Source organism: Salmo salar, chromosome ssa01, assembly GCF_905237065.1.
Source record: "Salmo salar chromosome ssa01, Ssal_v3.1, whole genome shotgun sequence".
Lineage (NCBI taxonomy): Eukaryota > Metazoa > Chordata > Actinopteri > Salmoniformes > Salmonidae > Salmo > Salmo salar.
This window is the reverse complement of record NC_059442.1, coordinates 150393458-150409900: the sequence shown is the minus strand read 5'-3', so window position 1 is coordinate 150409900 and position 16443 is coordinate 150393458. Positions and strand designations below refer to the sequence as shown.

The 16443-nt window shown below is 44.7% G+C and overlaps 2 protein-coding genes across 2 annotated transcripts; both read right to left on the bottom strand.

The window, feature by feature from the left end:
- Positions 1–705: 705 nt before the first annotated feature.
- LOC106567989 (cytochrome c oxidase subunit 5B, mitochondrial) lies at positions 706–2559 on the bottom strand. Its single transcript, XM_014137953.2, has 4 exons — positions 2365–2559; positions 1842–1912; positions 1473–1572; positions 706–1279 (listed from the first exon to the last, which is right to left on the bottom strand). The coding sequence occupies exons 1-4, from the start codon at positions 2459–2461 to the stop codon at positions 1167–1169; spliced, it is 381 nt and encodes a 126-aa protein (XP_013993428.1). The 5' UTR covers positions 2462–2559; the 3' UTR covers positions 706–1166.
- A 304-nt stretch (positions 2560–2863) lies between these two features.
- Positions 2864–16130, bottom strand: LOC106567986 (drebrin-like protein B). The gene is made up of 16 exons (XM_014137939.2): positions 15674–16130; positions 15488–15543; positions 11002–11114; positions 10835–10909; positions 10592–10735; positions 10426–10512; positions 6040–6117; positions 5649–5800; positions 5492–5546; positions 5308–5373; positions 5054–5156; positions 4635–4820; positions 4164–4238; positions 3838–3971; positions 3617–3686; positions 2864–3391 (listed from the first exon to the last, which is right to left on the bottom strand). Exons 1-16 carry the CDS (start codon positions 15754–15756, stop codon positions 3255–3257), a joined length of 1614 nt encoding a protein of 537 aa, XP_013993414.1. The 5' UTR covers positions 15757–16130; the 3' UTR covers positions 2864–3254.
- Positions 16131–16443: the final 313 nt, after the last annotated feature.

Sequence of the window (16443 nt, the reverse complement as noted above, 5' to 3'; positions counted from 1 at the left end):
ATTATCACATGGCACCCAGAACTGTCCCCCCTGGACCTGTCTTTTTTTCATGTGAATGACAGGGATTTGGGCCTGGTCTGGGAGAAACAATATATCCTTCGCGTCAGACTCATTAAAGAAAACAATCTTCGTCCAGTTACAAGTGAGTAATCGCTGTTCTGATATCCAGAAGCTCTTTTCTGTCATAAGAGACAGAAGCAACAACATTATGTACAAAATAAGTTAATGTGAAGAAAAAAAAACACAATTCGTTAGGAGCCCGTAAAACGTAATTTATCCCCTCCGTGCCATTAGCTTGCTCTTACAAAAAGCAGGGTACTATACATTACACATGGCACCACAATGAAAACTGTCAAAATAAGTGTGACAACCATAGTCCTTGAATGAATACACCATTATATGCACCGGCTTCTCAGATCCAGATGACCTAAATAATCTTAATTTTTGCTCGAGGGCCACATTGGGATTTCGAAATTCAACAGAGTGCCACTGATTGTGTGGACAGATTTGCTGGTCAAAACCAATTTAAGTCCTAGAAAACTGGCACTCATTTCTAATTATATAGGTCTATCATTTCTACATACTTTCCATCCGGTTTTAGGGATTTAGTATATATATTTTTAATTTTAACACAGGCTGTATTTTGCCCACCCCTGACCTAAACCATCACGCTATTCTACATCACCACCGAAACAGCAAGAGGAGTTAAGGGAGTAGACTTTATTGATTTGATAAGACCAAGTGTACAGTACATACATCAACGTAAACTGCTGTTTGAATGGAATTGCTTGAAAAAAATAACATTGCGTCCCACACCGTTAGGCCTAGGCCTTCGGTAAGTTTTAAACAATAACTGGTCCTTTGATCACAGACTGACATTGAGGATAGCAGGTTAGATAGATTTTCAAGTAGATGCTAGGATGAGAAAGAAATTGGACAGCAAACACATGATTAAAAGGAACCAAAGGGTACACACAGAGGCCCAACATTCTAATTTAGAACACCTAACTCCCAGTGCAAATACACTTCCTGAAAGAACAGATTTGACATCACCATCTAACCCCCTTCATCCTAAAGAAGCAGAAATCTTTCAGTGAATGTAATGTCATGTAAAGGTACTAGGAGATCTGTGTATGTATATAAGAGGGTGTGTGTTGGTGTGCATTTTAGTGGGGCAGCTCGTGGGGCACCAGTTTGTAGTGGGAGCCACATGAGGGACAGCGCTGAGCATCACCCTGATGGAGCCAGAACCACACCACTGCAGTGTTATCCTCCTCACCTAGAGAGAGAGGATGGAGAAAGTGAGAGAGAAGGGGGAGAAAGATAGGAGGGAGAGATCAGTTGAAGGAGACATTAGATATGAGCAGGAAGGACAACCCTCAGACAGCCATGACAAATCAGAGTGGTACAGCTTCTGGCCACAGAACTAGCAGACAACTAGTGTAAAGACTAATATAAAGCTAGTCACATACAGACACAGCCCACAATCCTCTTGGTGGTGATGGAGGGCACCAGATGGGGGTCGGCCTTTGAGCCAGCATACTCTTTGGGCTTCAACATGCTGTAGGGGTCCTGGAAAGAAATCACACAAGACAGGTTCAGTATTAGACCTAGGTATGACTTGGTGACATGGAGAACAAAGCACACAGAAACCTTGTAAGGATCCTAAATGTGGCTAGATAAAGTTAGAGGCATGTCGGGCCAATGCTGAGAGAAAATAATGTGATTACTGCCAAACTAATACTTGACATGTTAAACTATCGGTGTTACGTAAATGTTGGCTATGGCAACACAGCAGACGCAAATAATATTAATTTCATACAAATGTAATCTCGACTTACCGCGCCCTGTTGCGCAGCCTTCATAACGATCTTCTCCAGACCAGTGGCCTGCTCCTCGTCGGTGGGGATGCCTGAAAACATGTCATCAGTGTTAGCTAGCAAGGTTAACTAGTTAGTTGGCTAATCACTTAGTTGGCATTAGCTAGTTTATTAGCTAGCAAAATGAGCAGTGGGCTACTTCCGCGCTAAGCACATTGAATGATAAAGTCGACACGGATAGCTCGCTACCGCGCTAGCTAGAACCCTAAACTAAGGTACCATCTTTGACTTTGACAAAGGTCGCTATAAAAGGCAAAATAGCTCAATATTGGACATGAAAACATCTGCTCAGCTAGCTACTTAGTGGGAACAAAATGTGGACAGATTGAAAATTGTATTTTGATACAACGAATATTGTGATAACTTGGCTAGGATGCCTTGCGCCATTGCCTGGCAATGCATCGCCTGTCCTTGGCAAGACATCAATATGTCAAATACGATGCTTCCATGGCTTCTGCCCAAAACCTCCACATTACCGACTCACCTCCAACCGCCATGCCGCGGGTGAGAGCAGGGACCGGGGCGGCCCGGCAAGTTGTAGCGGCCCTGACGGCCGAGCGAAGCAATAACCTTGCAGCCATTTCTCTTTCTGGTCGAAAAACAACTGGCAGCACACTGATGACGTTTAATATTTACGTGACAGTCGCATTATTCTTACGTCTGTGCTCTTGTATTTAAAAAATAGACGCGTTCACGGCTCTGGTGGTTGACTAACGTTACCTGAAAAGGTAGGCTATGCATTTACTTTATCATGCAAACTGATTCAACCTTTCGTTCCCAAAAACAACTAAGGAAACATTGCAGTGCATTCAGTAGGCCTACATGACATCATCTGTCAATAATCTATTTTTTATTTAACCTTTATTAAACTAGGCAAGATTAGTCCAAATTAATACACCATCCCCATTTCATAGAAGAGGGATGAGCATAAATAATTTAGAACTCATGAGGCTTCAAATGGTAGAAAAGATTAAGCACATGGAAACAGTTGGACATGCATCTTTATTTATTGAAAAGTGGATCAAAAGCAGAAGTCAACTTCAAGACACATATAAAACCCCAAACATCCCCATAATCCCATAGAAGACTGCTAGTCTGAGACCTGACTAAAACCAGACAATCATAAAGACTAGAATACACTGACATTAGCTCTGTTGTACATTAAAATACAGTAATCAAGTGACAGTCACTTTCCCTGACATCCCCGATAAGTCCTGCACCCCCATTCTCTTCACTTTCTACTTACAAACCTAATATCTGTGCAGAGAGGAAAACATCCCCCTTCCTACCCCTGTATTGTTCGCATGGGTCGCAGTCAGAATGATCCAACTGATGCTCTAATTGGTTGTACAGGCATGTGGGAGGGCTTTGGAACTACAGGAGCTCAACGTAATTGGCCGGGAACATTCCGTAGTGTCCATCCGGTCCGTAGCCTCTCCACCAACCCTCATCCACCATGTCTATCCCTGTGATGATGTCATCAGGATCAATGGTAATCTCAGAGTCGTCAGCTGAGGAGGAGAGGAGAGAAGGATGAAAGAAGATTAAATTCAATACAACTTTATGGATAGAGATGAGATAGGGATGAGTGGTGCCAGAAGAGATGAAAGAAGGGAAGGAATATGACGTGGGACATCAGAGAAAAGATGAGAAAAGCAAAGAAGGATCAGATGAAAGAAGATAAAATGAGAAAAAGAGAGGGACTTGATTTGAACCCAGAGCTGGGCAACACTCACTGGCTTGGTAGTCATACAGAGCCCTGGCACGCACATCCTGTCCACTGGCCTCCTCTCTCTGCTGCAGCACCTGAGAGAGATTGTTCAAGTGATAGGGAGTTAAATAAGATTTGAAGAGGAATAAAACAGTGGTCATAACACCACAGAGTTTTCCAACCTATTTGGAATAATATTTGATAACATGGCTAAGAGCAAAGTCATTATACTTCCTGTAGACTTACTTTGGGTGTGTCCTGGTAGATATCATCATAAATGTTATCCTCCTCATTTGTTTCTGCCAATGGCAGGAGCTCGTATACCTCATCTGGGCCAATGTGCTCCTCTCTACCCTGAACCAGACCGGCAACTGTTGGCTCTGAGAGATTCAATATTTAAAGACCCTCACCAGCTGTAGTTTTTAAGTGGTAACAATGCGAGAGTGGAAAATAGTTTGTGTGTGTGTGTGTGTGTGTGTGTGTGTGTGTGTGTGTGTGTGTGTGTGTGTGTGTGTGTGTGTGTGTGTGTGTGTGTGTGTGTGTGTGTGTGTGTATGTGAGGCGGAGGCCTACCATCCTCTGGTGCTGTGTCCTGTGTATCATCATCAAAATCATCCGACCAGTACTCCTCTTCAGTGAAGGAAGACTCTGTGACACACATACACCCACATATTATTTAGACAGCCTTATCACTATGACATAAATCAGCCTGTGGTGGAAAGAGTTAGCTGCATGGCTGTATGCATGCGTGTTTGGCTTGTGGGTTGGACATGTGAGTGTAGGGCAGCAGGTGCCTCAGGCTGTAGGAACACAGTAGCAGGGGTTTCTGGGAGTAGAGGAGCAGGGGGTTCTGGGAGCAGAGAAGTAAGGAGTTAAAGGCTTAGCTATGATACAGTCTGACTTGTGGGTTGGACAGGTGAGAGTGGGGCAGCTGCTTCTGGGAGCAGTGGAGCAGGGTATTCTGGGACCAGTGGAGCAGGGGTTAAAGGGTTATCTATGATACAGGTGTGTGTGGGTGGGTGGGTGGGTGGGTGCATGTATTACCTGCGGGTTGGACAGGTGACAGTGGGGCTGCCTGTGCCCTGGGCTCTGAGAGCAGAGCAGGTATTTTTGGTAGCAGTGGAGCTGGGGCTTCTGGGTGAAGAAAAGCTGGGTATTGTGGGGAACGTGGTTCGATGGGTGTTTCTCTCTCAGTGGACTTCTGAGTCAGGAAGGGGCTCTGCAGCTTCCCTGAGGGAGGGGGAGAGGGGAATAATATGTGTTATATGTTATTGGGGCTAGGGGAATATGTGTAGAATATGTGTTATGGGGGGGAGCAGGATGTGTTATTGATATGTCATAATGATTTATTGATAACTTTATTTAAGTTATTAATTGTGTTTAGCTTTGACCAGTTTTCTATATCGATACCCACCTTGTTGCTTATCTATACAACACTATTACAACATTCTAGGTGATTTTACCAGGTCTGGAGCTGGGCGTGTTGTCCAGTGAAGCACTCTGCTCTCTCTTTTTAAACAGCTCTCTGGGGTTCAAGGACCTCTGGGAGATCAGACGTGCTGCCTCCTGACACACACACACACACACACACACACACACACACACACACACACACACACACACACACACACACACACACACACTCACACAAAGTTCAGTAAATTATGACATATTGAACACACACACACACACACACACACAGTGAGTGCGGACTCACGTTTGCTTTTTGTACAGATGCAGGTCTTATCCTCTGAGAGTTCTGACGCTCACTGTCCTGCTGCTCCTAAAAAGCAGACACACACACAAAAACACACACACAAATACGTTTGGAATACTGCAACTCACAAAAGCATTTTGTGCAACGCATAGAAATCACACATAGTACCACATAGAAGGCTCACCGGCTGATGTTGTTCCTGGTCTCTATACCCTGACTCCTGCTGCTTCTGGTAAGTCCTGTCACACACAAACACACACACACAAACGGACACACACACAGACAATATTATATTATTGAGCATGTGTTTGTGTGTGTGTGCGCGCATGTGTGTGACTGACTTTGCCTGGTCGATTTGAGAGGCTCTCTCCTTTGCCCTCGTTTCTCTCTCTGCAGCCTCCTTTTCATCCCTCTCTTTTCGCTCTCTTTTCACCCTTTGCCTCTCCTCCTCCACTCTCTTGCTCTCCTCCTTCTGACGCACCTCCTCATCTCTCTGAAAGATTGAGAAAAAAAGAGTGAGAAATGTAACATTCTGTTGGAACCAAACTCCCAAAGAACCAGCAGCAGAGTAACTCAAAACAGGATTGCATACCACATTAGGAATAGGGAGATAACAATATAGTATTACTTTTGTCTGGAATTTTGTTATGTCTTAAGAGCAAGCACTTCAATGTAGCTTACTAGTTACATACGACAAATAAAATGTAGGCTTGGCTATCTGAGAAGGTCTACCTGAGATTGGGCCCAGAAGTTGTCCTTGTTGGTTTGCAGAATCTCATCCACAGCGTTAGTCTTCTGGTACACCGACCCCTGAAACACAACAATACATTCTCTGTTGCCAATGACTGGAACGAATTGCAAAAATCACTGAAGCTGGAGACTCATATCTCCCTCACTAACTTTAAGCATCAGCTGTCAGAGCAGCTCACAGATCATTGCACCTGTACATCGCCCATCCAGCTACCTCATCCCATATTGTTATTTATTTAATTATTTTGCTCCTTTGTACCCCAGTATCTCTACTTGCACATTCATCTTCTGCACATCTATCACTCCAGTGTTTAATTGCTAAATTGTAATTACTTTGCCACTACGGCCTATTTATTGCCTTACCTCCCTAATCTTACCTCATTTGCACACACTGTATATAGATTTTATTTCCTATTGTGTTATTGACTGTACGTTTGTTTATTTCATGTGTAACTCTGTGTTGTTGTTTGTGTCACACTGCTTTGCTTTATCTTGGCCAGGTCGCAGATGTAAATGAGAACTTGTTCTCAACTGGTCTACCTGGTTAAATAAAGGTGAAATAAAAACTAAAAAAATATTACAGCTGTTTGTGTGTGTGTGTGTGTGTGTCAAATCAAATCAAATTTTATTGGTCACATACACATGTTTAGCAGACGTCATTGCGGGTGTAGCGAAATGCTTGTGTTTCTAGACCCGCCCGTGCAGTAATATCTAACAAGTAATACATAACAATTTCACAATATATGCCCAATACACATAAATCTAAGTGAAGGAATGGAATTAAGAATATATAAATATATGGACAAGCAATGTCAGAGCGGCATAGACTAAGATACAGTAGAATAAAATAGAACACAGAATATACATATGAGATGAGTAATGCATAATATGTAAACATCATTAAAGTGACTATTGTTCAATTTCTTTAAGTGGCCAGTGATTTCAAGTCTATGTACAGTTGAAGTCGGAAGTTTACATACACCTTAGAAAAGTACATTTCAACTCAGTATTTCACAATTCCTGACATTTAATCCTAGTAAAAATTCCCTGTTTTAGGTCAGTTAGGATCACCACTTTATTTGAAGAATGTGAAATGTCAGAATAATAGTAGACAGAATGATTTATTTCAGCTTTTATTTCTTTCATCACATTCCCAGTGGGTCAGAAGTTTACATACACTCAATTAGTATTTGGTAGCATTGCCTTTAAATTGTTTAACTTGGGTCAAACGTTTTGGGTAGCCTTCCACAAGCTTCCCACAATAAGTTGGGTGAATTTTGGCCCATTCCTCCTGACAGAGCTGGTGTAAGTGAGTCAAGTTTGTAGGCCTCCTTGCTCGCACACGCTTTTTCAGTTCTGCCCACAAATGTTCTATAGGATTAAGGTCAGGGCTTTGTGATGGCCACTCCAATACCTTGACTTTGTTGTCCTTAAGCCATTTTGCAACAACTTTGGAAGTATGCTTGGGGTCATTGTCCATTTGGAAGACCCATTTGCGACCAAGCTTTAACTTCCTGACTGATGTCTTGAGATGTTGCTTCAATATATCCACATAATTTTCCTCCCTCATGATGCCATCTATTTTGTGAAGCGCACCAGTCCCTCCTTCAGCAAAGCACCCCACAAAATGATGCTGCCACCCCTTTGCTTCACGGTTGGGATGGTGTTCTTCGGCTTGCAAGCCTCCCCCTTTTTCCTCCAAATATAACGATGGTCATTATGGCCAAACAGTTCTATTTTTGTTTTATCAGTCCAGAGGACATTTCTCCAAAAAGTACGATCTTTGTCCCCATGTGCAATTGCAAACCGTAGTCTTGCTTTTTTAATGGCGGTTTTGGAGCAGTGGCTTCTTCCTTGCTGAGCGGCCTTTCAGGTTATGTTGATATAGAACTCGTTTTACTGTGGATATAGATCATTTTATACCTGTTTCCTCCAGCATCTTCACAAGGTCCTTTGCTGTTGTTCTGGGATTGATTTGCACTTTTCGCACCAAAGTACGTTCATCTCTAGGAGACAGAACACGTCTCCTTCCTGAGCGGTATGACGGCTGCGTGGTCCCATGGTGTTTATACTTGCATACTATTTTTTGTACAGATGAACATAGTATCTTCAGGCATTTGGAAATTGCTCCCAAGGAGGAACCAGACTTGTGGAGGTCTACAATTTTTTTCTGAGGTCTTGGCTGATTTCTTTTGATTTTCCCATGATGTCAAGCAAAGAGGCACTGAGTTTGAAGCTAGGCCTTGAAATACATCCACATGTACACCTCCAATTGACTCAAATGGTGTCAATTAGCCTACTAGAAGCTTTTAAAGCCATGACATAATTTTGTGGAATGTTCCAAGCTGTTTAAAGGCACAGTCAACTTAGTGTGTGTAAACGTCTTACCCACTGGAATTGTGATACAGTGAATTATAAGTGAAATAATCTGTATGTAAACAATTGTTGGGAAAATGACTTGTGTCATGCACAAAGTACATGTCCTAACCGACTTGCCAAAACTATAGTTTGTTAACAAGAATTTTGTGGAGTGGTTGTAAAACGAGTTTTAATGACTCCAACCTTAGTGTATGTAAACTTCCGACTTCAACTGTATATAGGCAGCAGCCTCTAATGTGCTAGTGATGGCTATTTAACAGTCTGATGGCCTTGCGATAAAAGCTGTTTGTCAGTCTTTCAGTCCCAGCTTTGATGCACCTGTACTGACCTCACATTCTGGATGATAGCGGGGTGAACAGGCAGTGGCTTGGGTGGTTGTTGTCCTTGATGAGCTTTTTGGCCTTCCTGTGACATCAGGTGCTGTAGGTGTCCTGGAGGGCAGGTAGTTTGCCTCCGGTGATGCATTGGGCAGACCGCTCCACCCTCTGGAGAGGCCTGAGATTGTGCCTTGTGCAGGTGCCGTACCAGGCGGTGATACAGCCCGACAGGATGCTGTCAATTGTGCATCTGTAAACGGTTGTGAGGTTTTTAGGTGCCAAACCAAATTTATTCAGCCTCCTGAGGTTAAAGAGGCGCTGTTGCGCCTTCTTCGCCACACTGTACGTGTGGGTGGACCATTTCAGTTTGTCAGTGTTGTGTACGCCAAGGAACTTGAAGCTTTCCGCCGTCTCCACTGCATTCCCGTCGATGTCGATGGGGGATGCTCCCTCTGCTGTTTCCTGAAGTCCACGATCATCTCCGTTGTTTTGTTGACATTGAGTGAGAGGTTATTTTCCTGGCACCACACTCCCAGAGCCCTCACATCCTCCCTGTAGGCTGTCTCGTCATTGTTGGTAATCAAGCCTGCTACTGTTGTGTCATCTGCAAATTATGATTGAGTTGGAGGCATGCTTGGCCACACAGTCATGGGTGAACAGGGCGTACAGGAGGGGGCTGAGCACGCACCCTTGTGGGGCTCCAGTTATGAGGATCAACGAAGTGGATGTGTTGTTTCCGACCTTCACCACCTGGGGGTGGCCCGTCAGGAAGTCCAGGACCCAGTTGCACAGGGTGGGGTTCAGACCCAGGGCCTCAAGCTTAATGATGAGCTTGGAGGGTACTATGGTGTTGAATGCTGAGCTATAATCAATGAACAGCATTCTTACATAGGTATTCCTCTTGTCCAGATGGGATAGGGCAGTGTGCAGTGTGATGGCGATTGCATCATCTGTGGATCTATTGGGGCAGTATGTAAACTGAAGTGGGTCTAAGGTGACAGGTAATGTAGAAGTGATATGATCCTTAACTAGCCTCTCAAAGCACTTCATGATGACAGAAGTGACAGCTAAGGGGCAATAGTCATTTAGTCCAGTTACCTTTGCTATCTTGGGTACAGGAACAATGGTGGCCATCTTGAAGCATGTGGGGACAGCAGACTGGGATGTGGAGAGATTGAACATGTCCGTAAACACACAGGCCAGCTGGTCTGCGCATGCTCTGATGACGCAGCTAGGGATGCCGTCTGGGCCAGCAGCCTTGTGAGGGATAACATGCTTAAATGTCTTACTCGCGTCGGCCACGGAGAAGGAGAGCCCACAGTCCTTGGTAGCAGGCCGCGTCGGTGGCACTGTGTTATCCGCAAAGTGGGCGAAGAAGGTGATTAGCTTGTCTGTAAGCACGAGGTTGGTGTCCGTGATGTGGCTGGTTTTCCTTTTGTAGTCCGTGATTGTCTGTAGACCCTGTCACATATGTCTCGTGTCTGAGATGTTGAATTGCAACTCCACTTTGTCTCTACACTGACGTTTTGCCTGTTTGATTGCCTTGAGGAGGGAATAACTACACTGTTTTGTGTGTGTGTGTGTGTGTGTGTGTGTGTGTGTGTGTGTGTGTGTGTGTGTGTGTGTGTGTGTGTGTGTGTGTGTGTGTGTGTGTGAGAGAGTGTGTTCTCACCACAGGTCCTCTGGGTATGTCATATTTCTGTGTCTCTTGGGTTTGCAGAATCTCATCCACAGCATTAGTCTTCTGGTACACCGACCCCTGAAACACAACAACACATTACTCTGCGTGTGTGTGTGTGTATTCTTGTGTGTGTGCGTGAGTGTGTGTGTGTTCTCACCACAGGTCCACTGGGTACATCACTGTATTTCTGTGTCTCTTTGCGAAAGTTAAAGTTGGCCCCCGACGCCTTGGCCACTTTACCCATGATGCTTTCTGGCTCCACGTCATCCTCTCCCCGTGCATTGATGGTCACATGGGCACCCTGCAGGAAAGAGATTGGTCAGAGAGAGAGTCTACACAGCTCGATTTTAGAGAATTAACATTTTGGAGCATCTCTCTCTTTAAAGCAGGTAAAACTCACCCTTAGGAAGTTACCCATGGAAATGACATGGTTGGCGCACTGTCCTTTCCGAGAGTCCTTTACCCCTTCACCTGTCTAAAACACACACACAAAGGTGAATAGCTGATTTGACAAAGGTCTCTAGTGATCGTTATGCTTCGAGGGTGGTGTGTGTGTGTGCTACTTACCCAGTTGATGAGGACATATTTACACAGGCAAGAGTTGGGGTCCTTGACGCAACAGAAGGCATACATCACCTTCCCACTGCTCAACTCCTCCACCATCTCCTCCAGACCGCCGTCTACATACAGATACATATACACAAACATACAGATACACATGCTACAATCACCTATCCAGACCCGTTTTACTGCCGATGCAGAGCCCCACCGGGCCTTCACGACTGGACTACTGACGTTATTTGCCCGAGGGAGTTATCCAACTGGCCCCTCCGTCGCGACGTAACCTGAACGCCCATCTGCGGCCCGCTAATCGTTACCTGTCTTATCGGCTACTATCTGAATAGGTCTATCGGACAATTTTCTTGGGCCACTATAACTATAACTATTTTGCCAATTGGATTGGTCCCCTCTACCACACGGAACCCCACTAATCTACCGACGGAAACTCACGAGGTGGCTAAAAACAGACCATCTTCTGCCAGCTTGCTACCCATGGCCCAGCTAGCTGTCTGAATCTCCGTGACCCCAACCAACCTCACTACTCACTGGACCCTTATGATCACTCGGCTAAGCATGCCTCTCCTTAATGTCAATATGCCTTGTTGTTCTGGTTAGTGTTTATTGGCTTATTTCACTGTAGAGCCTCTAGCCCTGCTCATTATACCTTATACCTTATCCAACCTTTCAGTTCCACCACCCACACATGCGATGACATCACCTGGTTTCAATAATGTTTCTAGAGACAATATCTCTCTCATCATCACTCAATGCCTAGGTTTACCTCCACTGTATTCACATCCTACCATACCTTTGTCTGTACATTAAAGCTATTTTATCGCCCCCAGAAACCTGCTCCTTTTACTCTCTGTTCCAGACGTCCTAGACAACCAATTCTCATAGCTTTTAGCCGTACCCTTATCCTACTCCTCCTCTGTTCCTCTGGCGATGTAGAGGTGAATCCAGGCCCTGCAGTGCCTAGCTCCACTCCTATTCCCCAGGCGCTCTCTTTTGATGACTTCTGTAACCGTAATAGCCTTGGTTTCATGCATGTTAACATTAGAAGCCTCCTCCCTATGTTTGTTTTATTCACTGCTTTAGCACACTCTGCCAACCCGGATGTCCTAACCATGTCTGAATCCTGGCTTAGGAAGACCACCAAAAACTCTGAAATCTCCATCCCTAGCTACAACATTTTCAGACACGATAGAACGACCAAAGGGGGCGGTGTTGCAATCTACTGCAAAGATAGCCTGCAGAGTTCTGTCCTACTATCCAGGTCTGTACCGAAACAATTTCAACTTCTACTTTTAAAAATCCACCTCTCTAAAAACAAGTCTCTCACCGTTGCCGCCTGCTATAGACCACCCTATGCCCCCAGCTGTGCTCTGGACACCATATGTGAACTGATTGCCCCCCATCTATCTTCAGAGCTCGTGCTGCTAGGTGACCTAAACTGGGACATGCTTAACACCCCAGCCATCCTACAATCTAAGCTTGATGCCCTCAATCTCACACAAATGATCAATGAACCTACCAGGTACCACCCCAAAGCCGTAAACACGGGCATCCTCATTGATATCATCCTAACCAACTTGCCCTCTAAATACACCTCTGCCTTTTTCAACCAAGATTTCAGGGATCACTGCCTCATTGCCTGCATCCGTAATGGGTCAGCGGTCAAACGACCTCCACTCATCACTGTCAAACGCTCCCTGAAACACTTCAGCGAGCAGGCCTTTCTAATCGACCTGACCCGGTTATCGTGGAAGGATATTGACCTCATCCCGTCAGTAGAGGATGCCTGGTTATTTAAAAAAAATGTCTTCCTCGCCATCTTAAATAAGCATGCCCCATTCAAGAAATGTAGAACCAGGAACAGATATAGCCCTTGGTTCTCTCCAGACCTGACTGCCCTTAACCAACACAAAAACATCCTGTGGCGTTCTGCATTAGCATCGAACAGCCCCCGTGATATGCAACTTTTCAGGGAAGTTAGAAACCAATATACACAGGCAGTTAGAAAAGCCAAGGCTAGCTTTTTCAAGCATAAATATTCTTCCTGCAACACAAACTCAAAAAAGTTCTGGGACACTGTAAAATCCTTGGAGAATAAGAGCACCTCCTCCCAGCTGCCCACTGCACTGAGGATAGGAAACTCTGTCACTACCGATAAATCCACTATAATTGAGAATTTCAATAAGCATTTTTCTACGTCTGGCCATGCTTTCCACCTGACTACCCCTACCCCGGTCAACAGTACTGCACCCCCCACAGCAACTCGCCCAAGCCTTTCCCATTTCTCCTTCTCCCAAATCCAATCAGCTGATGTTCTGAAAGAGCTGCAAAATCTGGACCTCTACAAATCAGCCGGGCTAGACAATCTGGACCCTTTCTTTCTAAAATGATCTGCCGAAATTGTTGCAACCCCGATTACTAGCCTGTTCAACCTCTCTTTCGTGTCGTCTGAGATTCCCAAAGATTGGAAAGCAGCTGCGGTCATCCCCCACTTCAAAGGGGGGGACACTCTTGACCCAAACTGCCACAGACCTATATCTATCCTACCCTGCCTTTCTAAGGTCTTCGAAAGCCAAGTTAACAAACAGATTACCGACCATTTTGAATCCCACCGCACCTTCTCCGGCTATGCAAACTGGTTTCAGAGCTGGTCATGGGTGCACCTCAGCCACGCTCAAGGTCCTAAACGATATCGTAACCGCCATCGATAAGAAACAATACTGTGCAGCCGTATTCATTGACCAGGCCAAGGCTTTCGACTCAGTCAATCACTACATCCTCATCAACAGACTCAATAGTCTTGGTTTCTCAAATGATTGCCTCGCCTGGTTCACCAACTACTTCTCTGATAGAGTTCAGTGTGTCAAATGGGAGGGCCTGTTGTCCGGACCTCTGGCAGTCTCTATGGGGCTGCCACAGGGTTCAATTCTTGGGCCGACTCTCTTCTCTGTATACATCAATGATGTCGCTCTTGCTGCTGGTGAGTCTCTGATCCACCTCTACGCAGACGACACCATTCTGTATACTTCTGGCCCTTCTTTGAACACTGTGTAACAACCCTCCAGACGAGCTTCAATGCCATACAACTCTCCTTCCGTGGCCTCCAACTGCTCTTAAATAGAAGAAAAACTAAATGCATGCTCTTCAACCGATCGCTGCCTGCACCTGCCCGCCCGTCCAGCATCACTACTCTGGACGGTTCTGACTTAGAATATGTGGACAACTACAAATACCTAGGTGTCTGGTTAGACTGTAAACTCTCCTTCCAGACTCACATAAAACATCTCCAATCCAAAGTTAAATCTAGAATTGGCTTCCTGTTACGCAACAAAGCATCCTTCACTCTTGCTGCCAAACATACCCTCGTTAAACTGACCATCCTACCGATCCTCGACTTCGGCGATGTCATTTACAAAATAGCCTCCAATACCCTACTCAATAAACTGGATGCAGTCTATCACAGTGCCATCTGTTTTGTCACCAAAGCCCCATATACTACCCACCACTGCGACCTGTACTCTCTCGTTGGCTGGCCCTCGCTTCATAATCGTCGCTAAACCCACTGGCTCCAGGTCATCTACAAGACCCTGCTAGGTAAAGTCCCCCCTTATCTCAGCTCGCTGGTCACCATAGCAGCACCCACCTGTAGCACGCACTCCAGCAGGTATATCTCACTGGTCACCCCCAAAGCCAATTCCTCCTTCGGCCGCCTCTCCTTCCAGTTCTCTGCTGCCAATGACTGGAACGAACTACAAAAATCTCTGAAACTAGAAACACTTATCTCCCTCACTAGCTTTAAGCACCAGCTTTCAGAGCAGTTCACAGATTACTGCACCTGTACATAGCCCATCTATAATTTAGCCCATACAACTACCGCTTCCCCTACTGTATTTATTTATTTTGCTCCTTTGCACCCCGTTATTTCTATTTCTACTTTGCACTTTCTTCCACTGCAAATCTACCATTCGTGTTTTACTTGCTATATTGTATGTACTTCGCCACCATGGCATTTTTTTGCCTTTACCTCCCTTATCTCACCTCATTTGCTCACATTATATATAGACTTATTTTTCTACTGTATTATTGACTGTATGTTTGTTTTACTCCATGTGTAACTCTGTGTTGTAGTATGTGTCAAACTGCTTTGCTTTATCTTGGCCAGGTCGCAATTGTAAATGAGAACTTGTTCTCAACTTGCCTACCTGGTTAAATAAAGGTGAAATATATATATATATATATATATATATATATATATATATATATATATATATATATATATATATATATTTTAAACATACACAAACACACAAATCGAACGTGGGCCGTCAACGTTACTGATGACCATGTCAGCCAGCTAGACTAAAGCCTACGTGGTATGGTGTATCTTCAGTTTTCAGTTATCATACAACAAGTTCCCTGAACCCCTCCCCCCATTACACACATGCACAAACAACTCATATTGCAGACCCACACTCACCTCCCTTCTCTGCCAGGCGGATGTCATTGGTGTTCCCCTCATAGGTGAACAGAGCCCTGTAGACAGACAGAAAAACAACTGGAAGATTCTCTCTCTCTTGTCATTGCTGAATCACAAACACACACATACAGATACAACTGTGATACCAAATCAACTGATCCAATCCTTCTCTCAGTTCTTGCTCACCAGTTGGTATCAGACTTCACATCCACCACTTCTTTATACGCGGCCGTGAGCGCTGCTCCGTTTTTACTTAGATTCACCGACATTCTCCTGTTTGTCTACCTGTGCCGTGGCATCCACTGCGTCAAAGAAAACGCAGCACCAAAACTTTATCCAGGAAATAAGAAATGGTCTCTTCAGTTGGAGTATCTGAGATACACTGAATGATGAAAGAGCACTCTAGTGGGTAAAGGCAGAACTTCCAATGACAAGCAAGTCTTGTACCAAGGGGATTCTTTCAGCTTTGTCAAAACTGGGATGGATCAGGACCAAATCGGCAAAAGAATAGTCTTTTCTCTGTGTCAAAGTAAGACTCAAATATTCTACCTAGAGAAATCAAGGAAAGAGGACCACAACACACACAGGCTGTCCGAGCTGATTCAGTATGAAGGAACTACTACACACACACCCCTCTGAAACTTGTCAGGGCAGTGTGTGTGTGTGTGTGTGTGTGTGTGTGTGTGTGAGAGAGAGAGAGAGAGAGAGAGAGAGAGAGAGCGAGTGAAAGAAACCGGTCAGGGCAGAACCGGAAAAGTCAAATTTTTTAGATTGGTGCTGCAGAACCGCAAGTTCTTCAGTACAAGCAGGTTGGCAGACTAAATGCTTCCTGCTAACTATTCAAGTGGTGGAAGAGTCTACTGTAAAGTGACTGAAGGTGATTGCTGGTTAGACTACAGAAGGTTCACAAACATCAGCCTTGTTGATAAGTAGATCTTCACTCTTTCTCTATCCTA

Coding starts and splice junctions, on each gene's coding strand:
- LOC106567989 (XM_014137953.2), bottom strand. CDS start 2,461: ATGGCTGCAAGGTTATTGCTTCGCTCGGCCGTCAGGGCCGCTACAACT. Junction 1,913..2,364: donor CCGCGGCATGGCGGTTGGAG/GTGAGTCGGTAA, acceptor ACATGTTTTCAG/GCATCCCCACCGACGAGGAG. Junction 1,573..1,841: donor AGGCTGCGCAACAGGGCGCG/GTAAGTCGAGAT, acceptor ATTTCTTTCCAG/GACCCCTACAGCATGTTGAA.
- LOC106567986 (XM_014137939.2), bottom strand. CDS start 15,756: ATGTCGGTGAATCTAAGTAAAAACGGAGCAGCGCTCACGGCCGCGTAT. Junction 11,115..15,487: donor CCGCCTGGCAGAGAAGGGAG/GTGAGTGTGGGT, acceptor ATCTGTATGTAG/ACGGCGGTCTGGAGGAGATG. Junction 3,687..3,837: donor TCTACCAGGACACACCCAAA/GTAAGTCTACAG, acceptor AATCTCTCTCAG/GTGCTGCAGCAGAGAGAGGA.